This window comes from Cynocephalus volans, chromosome 16 (genome assembly GCF_027409185.1).
Source record: "Cynocephalus volans isolate mCynVol1 chromosome 16, mCynVol1.pri, whole genome shotgun sequence".
Classification (NCBI taxonomy): Eukaryota; Metazoa; Chordata; class Mammalia; order Dermoptera; family Cynocephalidae; genus Cynocephalus; species Cynocephalus volans.
This window is the reverse complement of record NC_084475.1, coordinates 7,866,944-7,891,551: the sequence shown is the minus strand read 5'-3', so window position 1 is coordinate 7,891,551 and position 24,608 is coordinate 7,866,944. Positions and strand designations below refer to the sequence as shown.

At 44.0% G+C, this 24,608-nt stretch overlaps 1 protein-coding gene and 1 long non-coding RNA gene across 3 annotated transcripts; one reads left to right on the top strand and one right to left on the bottom strand.

The window, feature by feature from the left end:
* LOC134364551 (translational activator of cytochrome c oxidase 1) lies at positions 1 to 15,167 on the bottom strand. Of its 2 annotated transcripts, XM_063080435.1 has the most exons (6): positions 14,229 to 15,167; positions 10,568 to 10,674; positions 8,924 to 9,051; positions 8,217 to 8,394; positions 7,596 to 7,829; positions 1 to 895 (listed from the first exon to the last, which is right to left on the bottom strand). In XM_063080435.1, the coding sequence occupies exons 1-5, from the start codon at positions 14,506 to 14,508 to the stop codon at positions 7,629 to 7,631; spliced, it is 894 nt and encodes a 297-aa protein (XP_062936505.1). In that variant the 5' UTR covers positions 14,509 to 15,167; the 3' UTR covers positions 1 to 895; positions 7,596 to 7,628. The 2 variants fall into 2 exon arrangements, with proteins under 2 accessions (XP_062936505.1, XP_062936504.1); XM_063080434.1 differs by lacking the exon at positions 1 to 895 and having other exon boundaries at positions 6,104 to 7,829.
* A 3,111-nt stretch (positions 15,168 to 18,278) lies between these two features.
* Positions 18,279 to 22,631, top strand: LOC134364552 (uncharacterized). The gene is made up of 3 exons (XR_010021851.1): positions 18,279 to 19,597; positions 20,601 to 20,683; positions 21,673 to 22,631. It is a non-coding gene; the product is annotated as an uncharacterized LOC134364552 (long non-coding RNA).
* Positions 22,632 to 24,608: the final 1,977 nt, after the last annotated feature.

Here is a 24,608-nt window from a genome sequence, read left to right as displayed (position 1 = left end):
TGTTGCCCCGTGTCACCAAATATTGTTCCAAAACAATTGTACTGGCTGCATGATGTTTCAAAATAAAGAATGCCCATAATTAATTTCCCCAGCTTCCCATTGTTCAACAAGATCTTCAACCAAGATCTCCAGATTTCAAGTTCACCACAATTAGTGTGGGCTCCCTTCCTCTGGTCCCTGTTCCAGGGTCATATGTCCGACTCGAGAATAATCTTCCTCAGACCCATTTTCAATAGTCAACTAAACTTTTACTGGTGGCCTTGAGTGTTAAATCTCTTAAGAATTACCTTTGGCTCCCCCCTCCTTTTTCACATCCACCCCCCCAATATTTAATCAGCTCCCTGAGCTGTTAGTAGTTTTGTTTTGTTTTGTTTTTTTCCCCTCCAACAAGCTTTTAAATCTCTCATACTCTTACTTATTATAGTTAAGGAACTCCGATAAATTGGGTAGGGACCTAATCAACTATAATAATCTCTTTTCTGGGAAGAGGAGATAGAATAAAGGGAAAAGAAAAATTAATATATATTAGTTATTTGCTATATCCCAGACACATCATATTTAATCTCTCCAATAACTCTGAAGTAAATAATAGTATTGGTTAGCTCAGTTGGTTAGAGCACAGTGTAATAAAACCAAAGTCAGGGGTTCAGATCTCTGTACACACCAGCCACTCAAAAAAAAAAAAAAAAAATGCTATTCTCACTTAATTGATGAGAGTGAAGCTCAGAGAGGTTAAGTACCATGTCCGGTGGTGGAGGTCAGCATTCATACCAGGTCTGTCTGACTCCCAAAGGCCATGTTCTTGCACTAGGACAGTGTTTCTCAACAATTTTTTTTTCATTGTTCACCCCCACCAAGAGAAAATTTAAACTTTTCGGCTTTCCACACCAGCCAGCTAAAAAAAAAAAAAAAAAGAAAAAGAAAAAAATTAAATTCTCCCTGAGAGATTAAATACTGAGGAAAAAGATTTTGTCAGAGTTGAGCCTTGAAGGCCACATACCACGGTATAATGTAAGATTATTTTCCATCCCTTAAGAACCAGTTTTCATCCCATTGGGGACAGTATCTCTCCATTGAGAATGTATATAATAATAGACCAATGTGGAAGTCACCATCTGTCAACCTGAGGCCCAGATCTGCCCCTTAATTTTATTGACCTGTGAGATAAATTTTTTAAATGACACATTTATGCCAGTGGAAATCTCATACCCACTCCAGGGCCTGTATCTGAAGGTCTATTCTGCAGCTTCTCTTAGAATGTCTAATATGCATCTCCAATGTTCTATACAAGAACTCGATTCTTCTCCCCTCCTTCCCCCCCCAAATCCTACTCCTCTGTTTTCCCAATTGTTAAAGTATAAACCTAGGAGGAGTCTTCCTTAATCTTCTCTTTCCCCAACACCTCTATATTCAAACATTCAGCAAGTCTTTTCAACGCTCATTTCAAAATGAATCTGAATCCAACCACTTCTCACCACTACCAGCCTGGTCCAGGCCACTACCCTCTCTCTCTTGGACATCTGCCCTAGCCTCCTATCTGTTCTCCCTGTTCCCCTGTGGCAGCCCAACAAATGATTCACACAGCGCCAGAGGGATCCCTGTCAAATGTAATTCAGATGACATCACTCCCCTGCTGTCAATCCTCCAATGGCTTCTCATCATTCAGAACCCAACTCTTTGTCATGACCTGGCAGGCCCAACAGGAGCTGGCTTCAGCCATCCTCTCCTACCTCTTCTACCACTTTCTCCCTCCATCAGTGTCTTCCAGCCACACTGGCCTTCTTACCATTTTTTGAATCTACCAAACTTTCTCACCTCATGACCTTTGTACTTGCCATTTGTTCTGCATGGAGTGCTCTTCCCCAAGATGGTCCCATTTCTGTATTTCATTCAGGTCTGGGCTCACATGTCAATTCTTAAGTCATCCCTAACCACCCCATCCAATATAGCTTCTCTCCCCTCTGTCATTCTATATTCCCATATTTTGCCTTATTTTTCTTCATAGTGCCTGAAATTGTATATTTATGTGTTTGCTTTCCTCTAACTACAACAAACATAAGCTGTGTAGAAACAGGGATTTTATCCTGCTCACTGTTCTCTCACCAGCGCTTAGAATAGAGCCTCGCACATAGAGAACTGCAATACAACTACAGAAGTCTTTAGCTGAAAAGAGCCTTTTGATTTTCCTTCTACTTTTCTTACATCTGCCTTCTTTGTGGGCTTCATTTCCATTGTCTGTCCCTCAACCAGCCATGTCAAGCATTCCCACACAGCAGTTAGTTACCACATGCACTGAGGATTCCAGAATCTGAACTCTTTCTGGCTTGGGCAGGTCTTTCTTCTGAGCTCCAGAAGCATCCCTGCTTGGGAATCCCACAAGTACCTCAAATCCTACAAGTCCAAGGGTTCAGATCCCTAAACAGGCTAGCCGGGGGGAAAAAAAATCCTACAGGTCTAAAACTGACCGCATCATCATTTTCCTCTATATTTCCTCTGTCCATCTTCAGTCCCATCTTCAGTTCCCCAAGTTAGATATCTTTGAGTTATTGGAGAGCTCTTCCTCTCCATTTCCTTTCTCCCACAGCCAATCTTGACCATTTGTCCATCTATCCACTCCTCTCCCATCCCCAGTTCCACCATCCAAGTTCAAACCACACAAATCTTACTTGGATTACTCAGCCTAACAGCTTCTCAATGGGTATTCATATCAGAGTGATCTTTCTATAACAGATGTCTGATCTCGTCATACTCTGCTTAAAAATTTTATAGTTTCCCATCACCCTTAGGATAAGCTGAATATGTAAATGAAGGCTGCTACAGTTTGAATATTTGTCCCCTCTGAAACTCATGCTGAAACTTAATCCACATTGTAATAGTAGTAAGAAGGTAACTGACTATGGTATTTGAAAGATACAGCCTTTAAGAGGTGATTGGATCATGAGGGCTATTCCTTAATGAATGGATAATCCATCCATGAATTAATGGGTTAATGGATTAAACGGTTATCACAGAGTAGACTGGTGGCTTTATAATGAGAGGAAGAAGCACATTAGCATGCTCTTGCCCCCTTTGCCATGTGATGCCCTGCTCTGCCTCAGAAGGCCCTCACTAGATGCTCCCCCTCAACCTTAGACTTCCCAGTATCCAAAACTTTAACAAATATGAGGGTACTTCAAATAGTTCATGGAAAGACTTGTATTATCTTTTAATTCTATTTTTCCATGAACTTTTTGAAGTATCCTCATAAATTTGTTTGTTTTGTTTTGCTTTTTGTTAGCTGGTCCATACAGGGACCAAAACCCATGACCTTGGTGTTACCAGCACCACACTCTCCCAAGTAAGCTAACCAGTACACCGTTGTAAATTTCTTTTCTTTGTAAGTTACCTAGTTTCAGGTATTCTGTTATAAGCAACAGAAAACTGACTAAGGCAAGGTCCTTTAGTACCCAGCCCATTCCTTCTTCTCCAGCCACGAGTCTTTCCATTTCCCACCTCTGCCAACCCCATTGTTCAAATTCTATGCTCTGGCCACATGGACCCACTGGCCATTTCTCAAACATAACTCTCTCTATATCTCTTCATGTGCTATGTTCTCTGTATCCAGTGCTCCTCTCCTCCATTTCTGCTCCTGCCCCCATTTTCCAGGAAGAACTAAGCCTAAACATCACTCCCTTCAGGAAGCCTTACCAGACAGATACCTCCAAACCTGGGTAAAGGTCCTCTGACATGCTCCCAGAGCACCCAGTACTTTCTTCATCAAAGTACTTGTTGCATTCTATTGTAATTCCCTTTAACAGAGTAAGCATAAAGACAAAAGCTGTCATTCAAATTGGTATGCCCACCATCTTTCATAGCACATTCAAAAAACATAAATGTTATTGAATGAATAAGCCAATTTCAAATGAGAATGTTAGTAGTTGAATGCAATTTCCCTGACTGTGCCCTTTTAGTTATGTATTTTATCTTCTCTTTCTAGATTGCTTTTTCTCCTCACTCTTCATTTTCCCCATGCGAAGTTTCCCAGCTGGGCCATGCCTTCTCAAGGCTATCCCCCTGGTTTTACACTGAGTGGATACCCCTGGGTAAGCACCTGAGCCATAACCTGCCCCCAAGAATCACAACCTGCCACCAGTGCTCACGGCCTCAGAAAGTGCTGGTCCTGTGGGCTGGCTGGTTAGCTCAATTGGTTAGACTGTGGTGTTATAACACAAATGTCAAGGGCTCAGATCGACAAGCGGCCAAAAAAAAAGGAAGTGCTGGTCCTATAGGGGAGCCCAATCACACACCAGCTGCACACTTTCTTTTCTTCTTTGAAGAACATGGGAATACATGAACATATAAGAGGGAAAAATAAATATGAATGAAAGAATTCTCTTAGGGGATAGATCAATGGGCTTGGTGTAAAAAAGAAAAAAATCCAACAAACCTACCACCTGATTGATGAAAATTCTTTTAATTCTGAGGTAAAGTGTAATATACTCAGATTACCTATTCAACCAGTTAGTTTATCTTTGTTGTCAAGGAATAGTGTATATCTCATAGAAGATTTTTACAACTATGATGTTTTATAAATTGACATTTACTTCTAAATAAAAATTGCTTTTTCAATTTGAAATTCCACTTCTATAAATTTATCCTAAAGAATACCTTGCAAGTTCCCCATACCACCCAGCCACAAAAAAATAAAGAATGCTTTGCAAAGGTAAAGAATGTTCATTGCAGCACCTTTTGTAAAATAATCCAAATGTCCATTGATAGAGACTAGCTAAATAAATTACAGCACATTAACACAATAAAATGTTATGTAGCTACTAAAAAGAATAAAGAGACTTCTCTGTACTAATACCAAAAGGTATCCAGAATATATTGTGAGGTGAAACAAACAAAACAGGTCACAAAGCAAAGTATATAGGGTGATCACATTTCAGTTTCAAAAAATGTTCATTCATACCTATTGGGAAAAAAGCCAACATTTATTGAACACTTACTACTGCCAGGCACTGTTTTAAGTGCTTACCATATATTTACTTATTTTATCTTCAAAAAAGGCCTATGAAATAGGTACTATTATTATCCCCATTTTATGGGTGAAAAAACAGGTGTAAAGGGGTTAAGTTCTTGTCCAAAAATGCTAGCAATTGGCAGAGCCAATTTGTTCCCTAGCAGACTGGCTCCAAACGGTAGAATAATATAATACATATGTACAGTATGTTATATAAACATATATATATATATATATATATATGTTTTTGAAATTTGGAACATATTCTATATATAGCTTTGTATCTTTTTTTCCCATTTAACATTGTACAGTAAACATTTCTCTGACATAAAATATTCTTTGAAAAATAATTTTTAGTGGCAGCATAATATCTCATCATATGGATGTGACCATCTTATTTAACTAGCTCAAGGTCTCTTTACCATATCTGGAGGCAGCACAACAGGTTTGAGTAAAGGTTCATTTCACCCTTTCCCTATTAACTGCAGAGCACCACCAGGGGTCAGTGCAGAGCTGTCTTCATAGGAGCAGTTAGTGTGTGGTACTGCAAGAATGGCTTGATGTAAGAAAATTGGTTATGCAACAATCCATAATAATAAGTTCTGTCTATTAGAGGACACCTATTCACATGAGTAGCCAAGTTCCCTTTAACGGCGGGCTCCCTTAGTACAGATTTCTCAGATTAGAAATGATCAGATTCCTCCAAATTAATTTATATTCAACATTTCCAAAACAGAGCTATTTTATAAACCAAGGCCTATCAATATAAGATGCAGCAAGCCAGCCCATGGCTCACTCGGGAGTGTGGTGCTGATAACACCAAGGCCACGGGTTTGGATCCCATATAGGGATGGCCGGTTAGCTCAATGGGTGAGTGTGGTGCTGACAACACCAAGTCAAGGGTTAAGATCCCCTCATCGGTCATCTTTTTTTTGGAGGGGGGAATATATATATATATAAGATGCAGCACAAGACCTGGTCTCACCTGCTTGGTATGAGATCATCTGTGCATAAATACTTGAACTATATAATAGGTTTGGTGGGAAAATCAAATAAATAACAAATGAAAGTATCTTATAAATTATGAAGCAGCATATAAACTTTAAGTTGAGCTATTTTAATGATGTGCTATTCAGATATTTGGAAAAGCTGTTTCCTATAAAACTGAAGAATCCCAGTTCGTTTTACAATTATGAAATGAAGTATAAGAGAAAATTCTTTGGCATGATCATGGATTATTTCATTGGTTTTCTTCCCCCTAGCCCTTGCTCTCCAGCTGTTGAAATCATTGTAGAATTAGTAATCTCCTTTTCTGAGAAGATGAAGTTATCATTTATAGTCTATTTGGTTTTTAGTTCTTTTCCATCCTTAATTACCTGAGGCTCCTTCAGGAAAATTACACTGAGCTCAGGACTGGCATAAACAACTTATAAGTAGGTGGATAACAGGGATCAAAAAGCCACTTCAGGCCGGACATTCTTGACAGGCTCTGGCACAGGTTGGCCCTCCTGACCTTTCTAAACCCAGAACTGACTATTAGGAGCAAAACATACCAATGGCCCTATTTCCCACTAGCCAGGCTCCTGACTGAGTCCCTCACACCTCCTCCTGTTCCTGTTTCCTCTCCAGTTCCCAGTGCCCCTTCATTTGGCATCAGAGACGAAAAGGAGCTAGGGTTGGGCATTCTGGGGACCAAGCAGTTTGGTGTAGCCTTTCCTGAGAGCAGCCCAATCTGCTAATAGGTCCACTCTGACCAATCTCAGAACACACAGGGGCCCAGGCAAAGCAGGGCCTGAGGAGTCCCTTATCATTGGCACTTGACTTCCTACTGGGCTACAGCCTTAAGCTCTGTGATTAAAGAAGAGCACAGAGGCCACACAAAGAGAACAAAGATGTGTGCACAGTAGCTCACACTGCTCTAGGGCAGCTCCAGTAGAGAGCAGTCCTGTGTCTTCCCTCTGAGGTCTTATGTTTTAGAGCAGGATCTAATACAAGGCACCAATTGAACAGGTTGTGCTCTAGAAAAACATACTTCCCGGTACACAGGTGTTAGAGAAATATTAGCTGCATGAATGAATGACAGGTTATGGCTATTAGACCAGCATTAGACCATAGAGTGCCTGGATGCAGCTACATTTCTATGCCCAGTCAAAAAAATAAACAACAGTCCTGGGATTGGAGTAGTAGGAATAAGCCTATTCACCTGAAAGTTAGTCCAGAGGGTCCTAACAGTTGGATACAAACTCGGGAAAACTCAAGAGCCATACAACAGCAATGCAGCAACCAAGTTCAATCACTGTTATTATTTAAGAGCAGTTTCTAGTACATAGGGCCTCACAGCACTTACAATCCCCACAAAGGCCAACTACCTAAGGTCATAGTCTGACCAGACCCAGGAGGGTGTTGGGAGACTCATCCAGGTGGGCTCTGAGACACCAGCAGAGCCAACAAAGAGGTCCCACAGAAGTGTGGGATCCCCTTGGCCTCAAGGTCACAAGTCCCAGCCTTAGGCCTCCTAACCTGCTAGGCCTCCCACTGCTGCAGTCTCAGAGATTGCTGCAGAAGCCTGTGCTCCAGAATGGCAGCCACTTGCCTAGGAAGAAGGCCAGGGGCACATACAGACTGGTTACTCAATGTTGTCATAGACGTGAATCACATCCTGGTGGTTGCTGAGAACCTGGATGAGATGAGCAGCCTGCTCCAGGTCAGGGTCAGCCAGCAGCACCTTTGAGTTGGGGATGAACTCTAGTGTACAGGACACAGAACACAAGCCCAGGGAGTCCAGCTTCTTCCTCACTTGATGCAGTGAAGAGGCATCACAAATAAACTAGGAATAAAGGAAAGTCAAGAGGTGAGAAGCTGGGAGATAAGACAAGGCCAGACAGAACTTTGCAAAGTCCTAAATGGAATCGCTGTATCACTGGGTTTAAGCTCTTCACTGGCAGAGACAGTTCTCAATGTTCTGAATCCTACTCAAGTCCTCAGTATAGTAGGCCCTATCCAGTATGCACTTAATAAGTGTTGGTGCAAGATGTGAACTCTTTGTCTCACCTGTACCCTGGGCACAGGAAGGAAGGAACCGAGAGAGGCATGCTGTAAGGCATCTGTTAGGGCCCTTCTGGAAGCCACCAAACAGAAAGGCTCCATACTCACTTTAAGTTTTCTTATTTATTTTATTGGCAGCTGGCCAGTACAGCAATCCAAACATACTCACTTTAAAAATGTTCTTTTCTTCTTCGTCTTCAGTTTCCTTGACATCCTCAGCTCCTGCTTCAATTGCCAACTCCAGGGCACGCTCTAGGTTCACAGCTTTCTTCTCTCTGTCCTCCACTCCAACCACGACCACCCCCTTTTTGTCAAAGGAGTGACGAGCTCCTTCAGCCATCACTCCCCTAACAGGGAAGGAAATGGGCCAGAGTGAGTGAATGACTTTAGACACTCAGCCTCCATAAAATACAGCTTTCTAACACTCTCCCTTTCCTACCCATCCTATGGAATAAACACAGACATGGAGCAGCTCTCTTCCTGAAAGAGAAAATGCAGCTGCTGCTGGGTAAGGGAACAGTCCAAAAATATCCCCACCCTCTATAATCTGCTCTGATTAGAGCTGGGAGGATGCAAAGACTTCACTCATTATTTCCTGTGTCATTAAGACTCCAGTCCTGGGGGAACATTTTAAGACCTGGGCATTACGTGGCTACAGATGGAACAAAGATTCCCTTCTTCACATGATGAACATGTCTTTTTGATCCTGCCTAGTACAGAACACATTAAGGGAAATTCAATTATCCCATTGGATTCTGCTAAGAAGGAAGTGTGTTTAATACTTGAAACACCATCAGGGATCAACAGTATTTGCCTTGCACAGAATTGGAATCTAAAGGTTCCATCCCTTCCCGCTCCCCACAGACACACACCTACCCATTCTTGTTCAGAATATGTCTTATGTCTGATTGGCACTTGGAGCCACTGTTAGATAACGCTTCAATGAGCAGAGAAGAACCACCAGGGCCTCGAACCCCATACAGCAAATAAATGTCCTTAGTTTTCTGCAATAAACAACACAAGTGCATTTTCCTGTTTCACAATTCCCTCCCACATGTCAGCCCAGAACCACAGGCACCACGAAGTTGACTCCATGGGATGGGATCTCTAGGATGGAGCCTGGCCTCTCAAGTCTTTATTTTTCTCCCCACCCTCTGAGAATAAGCCCTTGGGACCAACTTTTGAGGTAATTAAAAGTACTATCAGGCTGGCCAGATAGCTCAGTTGGTTAGAGTGTGGTGCTGATAGCACCAAGGTCCAGGGTTCGATCCTTGTGCCGGCCAATTGCCAAAAAATTTTTTTAAATAAAATTTTTTTTTAAACTATAAGAAAATAAAAATACTACCCTTACTTAGACTGGAATCTGTTTGTCCGCAATCAGCCCCCTCCCAGTTTTGCTTATTCCCTTCCCCTCCCTTGCCAAGTCCCACATCTATCGCCTAGTCACTCCCACCAAGACTCATCCTCTTATACCCCATTCCACATGAAACCCACTTGTGACGTCTCAATGCTCCTACCTCTGGGCTGCTGAGTACTACTGCAGAAAAAACATACATCTGAGTATTGCCATAGGAGCCGCTGAAAATAGCATGGTCTCAAAATTCAAACAAACAATCCAAAACTCTAGTGACCAATTTCATCTGTCCCCCGCTCCCCCCCACACACACTTCTACTCATCCCTTGTCCATGCATTTGATCTTCACTACTGTCCCTGAGTACCTTGCTCTGCACCTTTCCAGGAATTCTCAAGAGATAACCTTTCCCTTCCTCTTTCACAAATAAAATAAAGGGTTACTGGGTGGGGGAAAAATCCTGTGTCCACCACTTTATCTGCACCATGGCCTACAGGAAGGTAGTACATATAATGGCTAGAGCACAGGCTCTAGAGTCTATCTGGTTTCAAGTTTGTCATTTCCTGTGTGACTTGAGTCAAGTCACCTAACCTTTCAGTGCTTCAGTTTCCACTTAATGTTGTTTTGAAGACTCATTGAGATAACGCATACAGAATTCTTATCAAAGTACTTAGCCTTATGTAAGCACTCAACAACTATTAGTTGTTACTATTATTATTCCTCAGATCCTTCCCACTTGCCCCGGAAGAAAAGATGTTCCCTCACCTGAGCTCAACATCACTACGCTTCCCATAGTCATTATCACCCCCACCTCTTTGTACTGGCTTCTCTTCTTTAGGACATAAACATCTGAAAAGGAAAAACAAACTCTTCCTCAACCTAATATCAGGGCTTTCCCCACATTGTGCCCCTTCTTCTACTCCATCTCTTCACAACTCAACTGAGCAGTCCTTGGCTGTATGATTCTGTACACTGTCTATCCATCCTATTCCCGATTGTGTTCCTACAACCAATGGCCAAAGACAGACAGCCCCAGATGCCTCTCGGTTGAGGATGTTAACCACAATACTACCATTCTCTCTGATAATTTAAGAAGTGTTCAGCAGCCTTCCAGACATGAACCTGTGAGGCTATAATCAATAACAAAAATGTCAAACTGAGGACACACCTCCATTTTCAGTGCTGTGTCAATTGTTGATTTGGGCATGTGCTTGCTGCGACACACCTCTAAGATGTTGGCCAGGTTGCTGTTGAACTCAGGGTTGGGGCCTCCCTCTGGATAAAGAGAAAAGAGTGAGCTAAGTGAAAACAGTCTTGAACTGTTTCCTTACCCATCTCATTACAGCATGGGAGAAAAAAGGGACTTCCCCGCCCATCCCCCTTAGCCAAAATAGTTAAATTGGTCCATTTCTGTTGCTTATAACATAAATACCTGAAACTGTATAATTTGTAAGAAAATGAAATTTATTGCTTAAAGTTTTGGAGGCTGGAAAGTACAAAGTCAAGGGAACATATCTGGTGAAGGCCTTGGTCATGACAGTAATGCAGGTGTCTCACATGGCAGAATGGTGGAGCAGAGAGAGAGAGACTCTCACTCGTGTGCCCTCCTTTTGAAGCCCTCAGAACCATGTCCATGACCAGGGGCATGGTCCTTACAATCTAATCACCCCTTCAAGGCCCCACCTTTCAATTATCATAATAGGATTTCCCACTCCCAATAGTTACAGTGGGGATAAGCTTTAATGAGGTTGGAGGGGGACAATCTACAACATTCTGTCCCTGACCCCCCCAAAATTCATGTCCTTTTCACATACAAATACATTCATTTCATCCCAAAACTCTTAACTTGTTTTAATTCAGAAGCCCAAAGTTCAAAGTCCCATCTGTGAAATCAAAACAAGTTATCACTTCCAAGGTACAATGGTGGAACAAACAAAGGATACATATTTGAAAAGGGAGAGATAGGCCAAAAGAAAGGGGTAACAAGTCCCAAACAAGTCCGAAACTCAGCAGGGCAGGCATTAAATCTCAAAGCTGGTGAATCATGTACCTTGACGCCATGTTCAGCATTCTCTGCATACTGGTGCAGGGGTTGGGTCTCCCAAGTCCTCAGGCAGCTCTGCTCCTGGACAGGCTTTCCTGGTCCTCAGCTATGCTTCAGCTCTTGCGGACTGACATTGCACGTTGGTAGCTCTACAGATCTAGGGTCTCCACGGTGGTCCTGCTCTCATGGCTCCTCTAGACATGATGCTGATGAGGTTTCTCTGCTGCAACTCTGACCCCATGTTTCTGTTTGGCATCACTCTAGTGAAGGCTCTCTGTGGTCAATCTGACCCTGTCTCCCAGGCTTTTTCCATACTTCCTTTGAAGTTGGGGTGGAGGCTCCCAAGCCTTCACAGCTCTGGCATTCTGTGAGCCTGCAGACCTAACACCACATGGATGCCACCAAGGCTGCTGGCTTGTATTTTCCAAAGCTGTGGGTCAAGCCACACCTGGAGCCAATATAGCCCCAGCTGGAGCAGCCAAGGCAGCTGGGATGCTGGTGCGGGAAGCAGCTTCCTGAGGTGGCCCTGGGCAGCAAGCCTGCGGAGGGTGTCTCATGCTTGTTCCCTGAGACCATTCTGTGTCCCTAGGCTTCTGGGCCTGTTATGGAAGGGTGGCCCCAGGGACTTCTGCAATGACTTCAGGACCTTTTTCCCGCCATCACTTGATAATTCCTTTCTTCTGTACTAATCTCCTTAGCGAACAGTCACTGGGCTGCACCCTTACCACATTTTTCACTTGAAAATGCTCTCTGCTTCTCTCCCATGTGGCCAGGCTGCAAATTTTCCAAATCTTTATGCTCCATTTAATTATAAATTCTGGCTTTACATCATGCTTTCATTGCTGTAACTCGGCATAGGCTGTTACAAGTATCCATGCAACTTCCTGAATGCTTTGCTACTTAGAAATTTCTTCTGCTGAATACTGTGGGTCAGCAACTTTAAGTTTCACATTCTGTAAAACTTTTGGGCATAATAGAATGCAGTCAAGTCCCCTTCATATTGGCCAAGTGTGATCTTCGCCCCAGTTTCCAGTAAGTCCCTTCTCAATTACATTTGAGACCTCCTTAGAATGGTCTTTACAGTCCATATTTCTATGAGCATTCTGGTCGCCACCATTTAACCAGTCTCTATGATGTTCAAAACTTTCCTCACCAGCATCTAGGCTTTTCCTAGCCTGTACCTCCAAATTCTTCCAGTTTCTCTTCAACACCCAGTTTCAAAACCACTTCCACATTTTCAAGTATTTGTTATAAGCAACACCCCACTATTCTGGTACCAATTTTCTATATTAGTCTATTTCTGTTGCTCATAACACAAATACCTGAAACTGAGTAATTTGTAAGAAAATGAAATTTATTGCTTACGATTTTGGAAGCTGAGAAGTCCAAAGTCCAGGGAACACATTTGGTGAAGGCCTTGGTGGTAACGGTAATGCAGGGGTCTCACATGGCAGAATGGTAGAGCAGAGAGAGAAAGAGAGACTCTCACATGCTCTCGTTTTCTTGTTGTTTTTTTTTTAAAGATGACCGGTAAGGGGATCTTAACCCTTGGCTTGGTGTTGTCAGCACCACGCTCTCCCAAGTGAGCCAACTGGCCATCCCTATATAGGGATCCGAACCTGCAGCCTTGGTGCTATCAGCACCACAATCTCCCACGGGTTCGAATCCCATATAGGGATGGCTGGTTAGCTAACTGGGTGAGCATGGTGCTGACAACGCCAAGTCAAGGGTTAAGATCCCCTTACCGGTCATCTTTTAGAAGAAAAAAAAAAAAAAAAAATATATATATATATATATATATATATATATATATATATATATCCTTTGCTCTTGCTCTACTACTTTGAGCATAATTATTGAAATGCTCACGTGACACTGCAATCATGCTCACTATCTCTAAGGATAGGGACTGTATTCTCATCTTTGAATTATCAGTGCCTGACACAAAATAAACACTCAGTAGTGGTGATTGAACTTAATATCAAGAATTCAGAAGAAAAGGAAGCAAAGAGAAATATCAGGCATGAGTTGTAGGGGTAAATTAACATTAACCAAGTGATATATGTTCTGTAAATTACCTCAAGGTGGGCATTACCACTGTTTCACAGAAAAGGAAACGGAAACTTAGCAGTTAAGCCACTTGCTCAAGGTCATTAGTTAGTCAGTGACAGAAACCAAGTCTTCCTGACTCCAAAGTCCATGGTTTTTACAGAATTTTTTCTCCACTCCTACAGGTGGCTCACACTAAATGCAAAAAACAAAACCAAAAAAAAACCCCCCAAAACAAAAAAACACAAACATTTTTAGGGTGGCTGCAAAACTGAGAAAAGACATGGTTCAAACCTACTTTCGAAGGAAATGTGTCTCAGGAAACCCAAATGAAGCAAACTGGGGCCTAGGTCACCTATATGCTACCAGGGGCAACTGCAGAGATCTTGGTTTGTCTTTTCAGGAGAGACACACATCTGACCTCTTAAGATCTGTTTCTATTAAGTACCCAGATAAGAAGTTGAATGAAGTCACTTTTACCATCTTATCTTCTCAAGAACAGCTCCCTCTCTGACAAGCTGGCAGACGCTAGTGGGGACAACTCACGTAGGTAGATGTTTTGAGGGTTTTTATGAGATGAGCAACGGTGGGGACTGGGGAATGAAAAGAAAACGAAGAGCCGAAGGGTCAGGGTGGGCCCACCACGACCCCCGGCACAGCTCCACGTGAGGCAAGCGAGGCCTGGGGCACGGAGAGAACAGCGGCGGCCAGCGGTGGGTGATAGTCATGTTCTCACCTTTAACCGCCAGGCGGATGTTCAGACAGAGTTTGGCGAAGATACGACTCTTCTCGATGTCCTTGGGACCCTTGATATGGCGGACTTTAGACCACTTGTTGTGCCCGGCAGGGGCCGCTGCGGAGAGGTGCAGCGCTCTGCCCGGAGCGGGGCCGCGGCCCGGTGGCTCAGGCTGGGAGGGCAGGGGAGCGCGCGGAGTAACTGTCCGGACCCCGGGGCCTCGGGCCCGCAAGCCTCGGGCAGCGGCCCTGCTCAGACTGGCGGCGGCCCAAGCCGCCATCGGCTCCGACCCTGGGCTGTAAGCTACAAATAACAGCGACCAAGGTCAGTCTGTCGCATCCGCCGCCGGAACAAGCAGGTCCGGACCCTGTGGCCACCTCTGCCCGTCACCACAGACCCAAAGGCTCAGACCCGTCCGGAGCAGCCCAACCGCGAATGACCCTGCCGCGTCCCCGCAGCAGCCGGGAGGAGGGACTCTTGATGGCGTAGCACACTTCCTTTCCCGGGTCCATTCCAAAAACACGTCCCCACCGCCCGCAAAGTCCGTTCCGCTGCCGCTGGGGACTTCCTCCTTTCTTGCCCTTGCGTAGAGCGCGGACAAGGCGGAGTGATCGCGGGGTTCGGTCCCATCCGGCTGCCTGGAAAGCCCCGGCTTTTATTTCCTGCAATGATATAGTAGAGATACGTCTGAGTTATGGAACTGATTTTGCTTCCAAATTGTTCCCCAACTCTGAGAAGATCCAGAGTGATAAATATTTTGTTGTTGTTGCAAAGGAATAGGTAGTTCAACCGCCTCATTTTACAGGTAAACAAACCGCCGCCAGCGAAGTGACTTGTCCAATCATTTAGTCCCTCTGAAAGTCTTCTTTCCTATCTATCATTAAGGATGCTACTACTTCATTACCAACATGAGAAGGCTGAAAACACAAAATGAGCTCTTGGATCTCTAAAGTAATAAAGTCTTATGTAGATAGCAGCAGTAGTTATAGTGACTAAGCCCCTAAATGCAAGAGATGGCTCAGGACAGATTCATATGAGTCACAGGCCTTTCGAGAGAGGGAGAATGATCAGACGAAACTTGTGGAGCCAAACTCCCCTCTTGATTTTTCCCTCTGCTCTCCCAAAAGGGAAAACCGAAGGCCATTAGGGGAAGACGGAGAAGAAACAGAGAAGTAGCAGCTGCTGAAAAACTGTAGTGGCTTCTCATGCTGGTGAGATTAAGTCCAAAGGGCTTGGTGTGTTAGGCAGAGAAGCAGGACAGTGTCCTGAAGCAGGACAGTTTAAGCTTGTGGCCTCTGGAGTTAGAGTGGGTGGATTCAAACCCTGGTTGTTCCATTTCCTAGTGTAACCTTGGGCAAATTTCTTTACCTTTATATATTTGTTTCCTTACCTGTAGAATGGCCTTGTGAGGAGTGTGTGTGTGTGTGTGGTGTGTGTGTGTCTGTCTGTCTGTCTGGCCGGGCTCCCATGGTTTGTACCATAAATACATCCGTGGGGCCTGCTCTCCGCCAAGGAGAAGCCCGGACACGCTGGTTCAATCCAGCCTCTGGGCTCCCAGCTTCATGAAGCCCTTGGCTGCCTTCTCCCGCCTCCGCTCCTCATGCTTTTCCCCTGCAGCGCCTGCCAGCTCTCAGTCTCCAGACTCCTACCTGTCCTCATCCCACAACTCCGGCCTCAGCTGTGCGCTGGGAAGTGCGGATAAGGGCAGCAAAAGTGTTGCCTTGTTGGGTTCCGGGCCACCCTGGTTACACTCGCTGGCCAGCCTCATGCTCTCAGGTGGCGGCTCTGGGGAGCTTGGCTCTATTGTAGGAAATTCTAATAAAAAAATATAGCCCTTACCTGCACAATTCTGCAAACGCTTGCTAAAACGGGAAAACATATCTAAAAGTATTTTAAGTGAAGCAGCTTTTAGAGGTCAAAGCAGAACTAGACACACATTCCAGGGGCCAGCCGGTCTCAAGGACTAACCAGCCCTCTTATCTTCAGGACACCTGGCAGAGCCCAAGTGAGTTTAAAAAAAAAAAAAAATTGAACAGTCCCTTATCGGAATGCTAGCCTGTTGAGCCTGACCATGAATAAAGTCTTTGTCCAAAGAAAGTGTATAAAAACTCCAATGTAAGGGGGGGGGGGCGCTTTTCCGAAAGGCAAAGGGCCTCAGCTAGCTGAAAAATAAAAATCCTCTTGCCAGATTGCAGCGTCTCTTGTCTTGTGGTCTTTGTGAAGTGAGCCACCCTTGGCGTGGGATTTGTGCAAAGTGCACGGGTCTTACATCTTTGGGGGCTCGTCCGGGATTGGCTCGCTCTCCCTGGGACCAGAGACTAGAGAACGGTGGATTGCTCGAGCAGCAGTTACCGCGGTCATCTGTCTGTCTGCTGTGTCTGTCTTTGTGTCTTTGTTGTCTGCTGTAATCTGGTTTCAGTTTTTCGGTGGCTCCGGGAGGGAGTCACTGGTCTGTTTAGCTTTTCGGTGGCTCCAGGACGGAATCACCGGTCTGATTTTAGATTTTCTGAGGCTCCAAAGCGGAGCCATCTGTAGTGGTCAAGCGGCGGGGCAGACGTGCCGGCACACCGCAGCCACAGGAGTCCTGGAGGATGCTCCAGATTCCTCTGCAGGAGACGAACAGGTTTGGCTGCACGGGAGATCTCTAGGAAGGAGACCCCTCCCGAGTTCTCTGATAATCTGGTTGTTGCGCCCGTGGCAGGGGCACGTCAGTGTTTTGGTTTTTGTTTGTCTGGTTGCGTGTGCATGGGGACTGATGACTTTCTGGGGCGACGTGGGGCAGACTGTCTCTACCCCTTTAAATCTGACTCTGTAATACTGGACTGACGTGAAGGCCAGGGCTAATAATTTGTCTGTCTGTTTGTGTTTAAGTAACTAAGTTTGTGACTTTTGGTCATTAAAGACCTGATGACTGAAGGAAATTATTTTTTCTCAGTTTCTCCTGGCAAGCTTGAAAAAACCGAGCATTGTAATTAGCTAAGTCTCTGGATAAAATTTGTCTATCTGTGCACAGAGTTCTGCAAATGTTATAAGAAAAACTCACCGTTGGGCCAACCCCGTGGCTCACTCAGGAGAGTGCTGCACTGGGAGCACAGCAGCGCTCCTGCCAGTGGGTTCGGATCCTATATAGGGATGGCCGGTTCACTCATTGGCTGAGCACGGTCACAAAAAAGGACAAAAGAAAAAGAAAGAAAAAAAAGAAAAACTCACTGTCTATGGCATTTCAACCAAGATAAAGAAAAACCTGTTAAAAGAATCAAGGTCACTTGGAGATTCTGTTTTTCTTATACAACGGAGCCAGTTCTAGCTAAATGCAAACATTAAACTAAAACAAAAAAAAAAAAAGTAAAAAGACTTTTTAAAAATCACACTGCTATGAAAAATGTTTTTGAAATTATCTGCTTGGGTTTACTGGTCAAACAGGGTTACATTTGTCTTTAGTAGAGGTTTTAAGGTTAAAGTTATAAGCCCAGCTAAAACAGAATGATCTTTGATCACAGGATTTTTAAATAAATGAGGTTAATTTAATATTGTTGGTAAAAAAGGAAATCAGTATGCAGAAAAAGAGGATACTTCATTGTGAAAAAGCATCTTGTGTAGTGAACTTTTGTCCTAGAGCAAAATGACTGGTTATTTAGGAAGTGGGAAGTATAGGACAAATGAAAAATCTAAAGCATGTCATCAAAGGTCCGAGTAAGTGGTAATAATGGTTTGTAAACAGCGAATTTATAAAAGAATTTTATGTATGATTAAAATGATTATACTTAAAGGGCAATTAGCTAAGTTTTTCTAAAGACTAAAACTTGATATTAAGGTCAAATAACTTTGAGAACAATGGACAAAATAAAAGGTTTTCAAAACTAATAAAAAACCTGATGAGTTTATAGAACTACTAATTAAGATCAAGTAAAGCAAAAATTAAGTATACAAAGTTAAATAATTGATAAAAATGTTTTGTAACTTGCATTGTTGTTCTTTACTTAAATGTTTTGTTTTAAGGAATTTCTTCTCTAAGCTATCTATAACTTACAGCAATTTGATAAAATGTACTTTATAAACAAAGATGAAAATATTTGCCTTTTTCCTCTTTGATTCCCCCAAAATTTGAAAACTATTTGTGAGTATCCTTCTGATTTTTATAGTATAAAATAACATGTCTACCTGAGAATAAGTCTTCCCAGCACTGAGGCATCCATACAAAGAAAAGTAAAACCTTTTCAATTAGAAAATTGATCTTCAATGCTTCCATGAGGAATGTTTTGATCGAAAAAGGGGAAATGATGTCTTGTCTACACAAGCAGTTCTCTAAAGTTTCATAAACTTGAAGGAAGAGACTCATGACTTGGATAAGACATCCTGTTCCTAAACAAAGGATTCATGTAAGTTCTTAAAATTCTTGATGTACCAATTAATATATAGCTTGCTAACTCTTGTAAGCCACCTGTTGTAAATCAACTGTTAAGACAATAGATAAACAAATGCCCTTAATCCTCTGCGCCACTCCAGCTGGGTAACAAGAGCTATGTCTTCCATCATGTCAAATAGTTCCATTCCACATTAACCCCTACTGCGCCCTGAAAACAGCTTGAAGCAGTCAGATGAGTCGGCGGCCCACTCCATAAAAGTGGAAAGAACTATTGACAATGGGGAATTGTTAAAATAAACAGGACTAAAGCCATTTTGGGACCTAAAGCAGCCTGGGCTACAGGGGGAAAAGATTTTTTTAAAAAAAGGACAGTTTTTTCTCTCTCTACTCTTGCTTCCCATCCCCTGGCTTTCTTATCTCACTTACTAAGTAGAAAGGCGAGGCTGAGAAGCTGGTTGGTACTTTGCAGAGCTAACAGTTCTTTCTTTAAGTCTTGTAGAATTTTGGAAAATGATCAAAGCCAAGCAACTGGAGGCTGACCTTGGGCACTAGCCAAGTACACTGGCACAAATCAAAATCTTGCAGGGTCCTGAGATGATGGCGAGAAAACCAGATGAGGCCTAGCCAAGACCTTGTACCTGACTCACAAACATGGACCCCTCGTAGCTCACGTCTCCTGCCCCCCCCCCTTTTTTTTACCCTTACGCCAGGCCCCAGTGCCCAAGAACCCTTTATGGTCTATGTTCCCTTTACCATAAGTGCTTTAATAAGCCACAGGGCCTAATTTCTCTCTTGGAGTCTGTCTTTTATACTCATCAGCCCACCTGGGATGACTGTCAGCAGCTCCTCCAGGTCCTGTTCACCACCGAGGAGAAACAACGGATCCTCCTGGAGGCTCAAAAGAACGTTCCAGGAGACGATGAGCGACCTACCCTCCTCCCTGATGTTATAGATGCAGGATTCCCGTTGACCAGACCAAACTGGGATTTCAACTCGGCAGAAGGTAAGGAGCACCTGAAAGTCTATCGCCAGGCTCTAATGGCAGGTCTCAGAGGGGCAACAAAACGCCCCACCAATTTGACTAAGGTAAGGGAGATAACTCAGGGGCCCAATGAGTCTCCATCAGCATTTCTAGAGAGACTCACGGAGGCATTCCATTGGTTTACCCCGTATGATCCTGGTAGTGAAGAGCATAAGGCTACAGTGACGGTTGCTTTTATTGACCAGTCTAGGAGGGACATCAGGAAAAAACTGCAGAGGCTTAAAGGGTTACAAGATAAGTCATTAAGAGAATTAATGCAGGTGGCTGAAAAGGTTTATCATAATAAAAAGTCAGGGAAAAAAAAAAACTGGAGCCCTGGAAAAGGCCTATAGCATATCTATCAAAAAAATTAGACCCAGTAGCCTCAGGGTGGCCAGCTTGTCTAAGGATCATAGCGGCAGTTGCAGTCCTGGTGAAAGATGCTGATAAATTGACTATGGGACAGAATTTAGTAATCTCAGCACCTCATGCCTTAGAGAGTGTTGTCCGCCAGCCTCCCGACCGCTGGCTCACAAATGCTCGCATGACTCATTATCAGACTCTGTTACTGAATTCAGATCGGGTTACTTTTGCTCCACCGGCGAGCTTAAATCCAGCCACATTGTTACCAGACCCGGACTTTGACCTCCCCATCCATAACTGCCAACAAGTGCCTGCTGAGGCACATGGATGGCGGAAAGACTTGTCAGATCAGCAGCCTCTGACGGATGCTGAAGCCACCTGGCTTACTGACGGCAGCAGTTTTCTGGAAGAAGGAGTACGAAAGGCAGGGGCCGCTGTAGTAGATGGCCAGAATCTGATATGGGCACAGACTCTACCTGCTGGGACGTCCGCCCAGAAAGCAGAGCTCATCGCCCTCACGAAAGCCCTTGAACTAGGAGAGGGCAAAAGAATCAACATCTATACGGACAGCAGGTATGCCTTTGCCACTGCTCATGTGCACGGTGCTGTATATCAACAACAGGGTCTGCTGACCTCTGGAGGAAAAGAAATCAAAAACAAGGCAGAGATCGTACCCTGCTGGAGGCCCTTCACAGACCGCTAAAAGTGAGTATTTTACACTGCCCGGGCCACCAAAAAGGGGATTCCCCCATCGCTAGGGGAAACAACTTGGCCAATTCAGAGGCAAGGGCGGCAGCCCACGGGTCCCCAACTATTTTGTTAGTTGACGTCCCTGAGCCAGAAAAGCCCAAATTTAAATACTGGGCTGAGGACGTAGCAATGATCTCAAAGGACTCTAATAATCACTTTGATCAGGAAACAGGGCTTTGGCATAAAGTGTCAGGCAAGCCTATCTTGCCACAAGAACAAGCCCGCACCACAATCAAACAAATACATCAATGGACATATCTGGGAGTGAACAAACTGGCCAGGACTGCCCTGAAGACAGAATTTTATATCATAGGGCTAAAGCAATTAGCAGAGCAAATAGTTAAAAGCTGTGTACCTTGTCAAAAAGTAAATGTCTGCAAAAATACAGCGGGACCTGGTAAGAGACTCAGGGGAGACAGACTAGGGGTAAATTGAAAAGTAGATTTTACTGAAGTCAAGCCAGGCAGATATGGTTACAAGTATCTCCTAGTCTTTATAGACACCCTCTCTGGATGGGTAAAGGCCTTCCCAACGAAACAAGAAACAGCCACTGTCGTGGTCAAGAAAATCCTAGAAGAAATCTTTTTCGGAGTGCCCAAGGTAATCAGGTCCGACAATGGACCCGCCTTCGTCACCAAGATAAGTCAGGGAGTGGCCAGACAACTAGGGGTCGATTGAAAATTACATTGCATTTACAGACCCCAGAGTTCAGGACAAGTAGAAAGGATGAACAGAACTCTAAAAGAGACTCTGACTAAATTAACCATGGAGATTGGCGTGGACTGGGTGTTGCTCCTTCCCTTAGCCTTGTTCAGAGTTAGGAACACCCCCTCCCAGTTCAACCTGACCCCCTTTGAGATACTCTATGGTGCCCCCGCCCCCTTGACTTTACTGGGGGATGCTTTTGAACCCACTTGCCACAGTAACAGTGACTTATATGCCAGGTTAAAAGGACTTCAAGCAGTGCAGAAGGAAATCTGGACGCAGTTGGCAGCCACTTACGAGCCTGGGACCCCCGAAGTTTCTCATCAGTACCAGGTTGGGGACACAGTCTACGTCAGACGACATCGTTCCCGGACCCTGGAGCCTCGCTGGAAAGACCTTACTTAGTGCTTCTAACAACCCCAACGGCTGTAAAGGTAGACGGGATCTCCGCTTGGATCCACACCTCGCACGTGAAACCTGCGCCGCCAGAGAACCAAGGGGGGGGGGGGGGCGTCACCTGGAGAGTCCAGAGTGCTGCAGAGCACCCCTTAAGACTGAAAATAGTACGGACACCCTAACTGTTGTAAGATGACTACTCTCTTGTTTTCCTTATGTCTAACCATTCTCTTCCAGGGCGCCAAAGCTTCCAGCCCACATGCTCCTAGAAAGTTAACTTGGTATGTTATAAATAAGGTAAAAAATACAACCTGGAACTCATCCAAAATCACCGTAGGAACAGGGACATGGTGGCCTAACCTGTACCCTGACATACAAGTATTTCATGATTGAAATACGCACTAAAAAAAAGGGGGGGGGAATATTGTAGGAAATTGTAATAAAAAAATATAGCTCTAACCTGCACAATTCTGCAAACTCTTGCTAAAACGGGAAAACATATCTAAAAGTATTTTAAGTGAAGCAGCTTTTTAGAGGTCAAAGCAGAACTAGACACACATTCCAGGGGCCAGCCGGTCTCAAGGACTAACCAGCCCTCTTATCTTCAGGACACCTGGCAGAGCCCAAGTGAGTAAACAAAAAAAAAAAAAATTGAACAGTCCCTTATCGGAATGCTAGCCTGTTGAGCCTGACCATGAATAAAGTCTTTGTCCAAAGAAAGTGTATAAAAACTCCAATGTAAGGGGGGGCGGCGCTTTTCCGAAAGGCAAAGGGCCTCAGCTAGCTGAAAAATAAAAATCCTCTTGCCAGATTGCAGCGTCTCTTGTCTTGTGGTCTTTGTGAAGTGAGCCACCCCTGGCGTGGGATTTGTGCAAAGTGCACGGGTCTTACAGCTCCTGACAGCCCTGCTCCCAAGAGCCCTCGGCTTCTGAGCTACTCCAGTCAGACTCCAGGGATTTGTGGTCTGGGTTGCTGACCTGCCCAGCACGGCTTGCTTGACCCCCGGCGCTCCAGTCGTCCTGCTGGGTCAACACAGACTTGGCCTCCTGCTCTGGGCTGTCCCAGTCTTCATCATCCCATCTGTCGGCAGTGCTGCTGACCTCTGTTGCGTCCTTGTCCAGTGTCTCATAGTGGCCTGAGGTGGTGGGGGTGGCAGGGACGGGTGGGGGCCAGGGCAGGAAGTCCATCGGGCATGGGTCTCTGGGGGACATTGGTCTCAGCTGGGGCAGCTGTGGGGTGTGTACGGATCAGCTTGGAGGTGACTGAGAAGACCCCAGGGCCTAGTGAGGATTAAATGGGGTAATGGACACAGAGTCATACGGGCATTGCTTTTATGTTAACTATCATAGTAGAACCTCCATCATCTCAGATCTACTCATTTTTCTAGTCTCATGTCCTGATGCTACACTCCCATGGGAGGGAATTACTTACTGTACCCTGAGTACAAGCTCTTTATCACCTCTTTGCTTCTCTCTGGAGTATCCTTCACTGTCTCACTGGTGAAATCTTTATCATGCTTCAAGACCCAGTTCAGCTATCACCTCCTCACCGAGACCCTCTTACACTCCTTTGAATTTTTAGTAGTAGTTCACTTATGAATTTTTTTATTGTTTATTACCCAAGCTACTTATGATGGGCCCAGCACTCTTCTCCTTGTACTTTGCAGATTAAAAACACCAGATTGCTCCTATGACCTATGTTCAACCTCATTTCACCTTGCTAATTTTTTTCTTCCTTCAAGATTCAGCCCAGGCATTATTTTCCACTTGAGGAAGATACCTCCAATTTCTCTATTTGGGTTCAAATGCCTTACTCTGTGGCCTTCATGCATGCCTGTACCTTAGCATTTACCTTTTTCATATCAAAACATTTGTCTGCCATGATACTAAATTCTTTGAGAGCAGGACTGTAATTCCTGTGCCCAACACTGTTCTTGTTTTTTAAAATAACTGCTTTATTGACATAGTTCACATATCATACAGGTCACCAATTTAAAGTATACAATGGTTTTTAGTATATTTAGAGTCACCACAATCGATTTTACATTTTCACCATCCCCCAAAGAAGCCCTGCACACATCGGTAGCCACTCCCTTCCCCCCCCCCAATTCCTGCAGCTTAGGCAACCACCAATTTATTTCTGTCTCTATAGGTTTGTCTCTTCTGGACATTGCATATGAACAGAATCATACACTATGTGGTCCTTTGTGATTGGTTTCTTTCACTTAGCATCATGTTTTCAGGGTTCAGGTTCGTCCATGTTGTAGCATATATAAGTATTTCATTCCTTTTTATTACAATAATATTTCACTCTGTGAACATACCATATTTCATTTATCCATTCCACCTTCAACTATTATTTATAATGGTGCTATGAACATTCATGTACAAATTGTTGTGTGGAAATGTTTTCATTTCTCTTGGGTACATACCTAGGAGTAGAATTTCTGGGTCATATTATAACTGTCTGTCTAGCCTTTTGAAGAACTGCCAGACGATCTTGCAAGACGGTTGCATCATTTTACATTCCCACCAGCAATGCATGAGGGTTCAATTTCTCCACATCATCACTAAATGTGTTATTTCTTTTTGGCTACAGCTATCGCCATCCTACTGGGTGTGAAGTGGTATCTCATTGTGGTTTTGATTGTGTTTCCTTAATGACTAATAACATTGAGCATCTTTTCATGTGCTTCCTAGCCATTCATATAGTATTCCTCTTTGAATTTAAAAATACAGTTTGTTATAAATGTTACTTTGAGTAGCAAAAAGCAAATTAA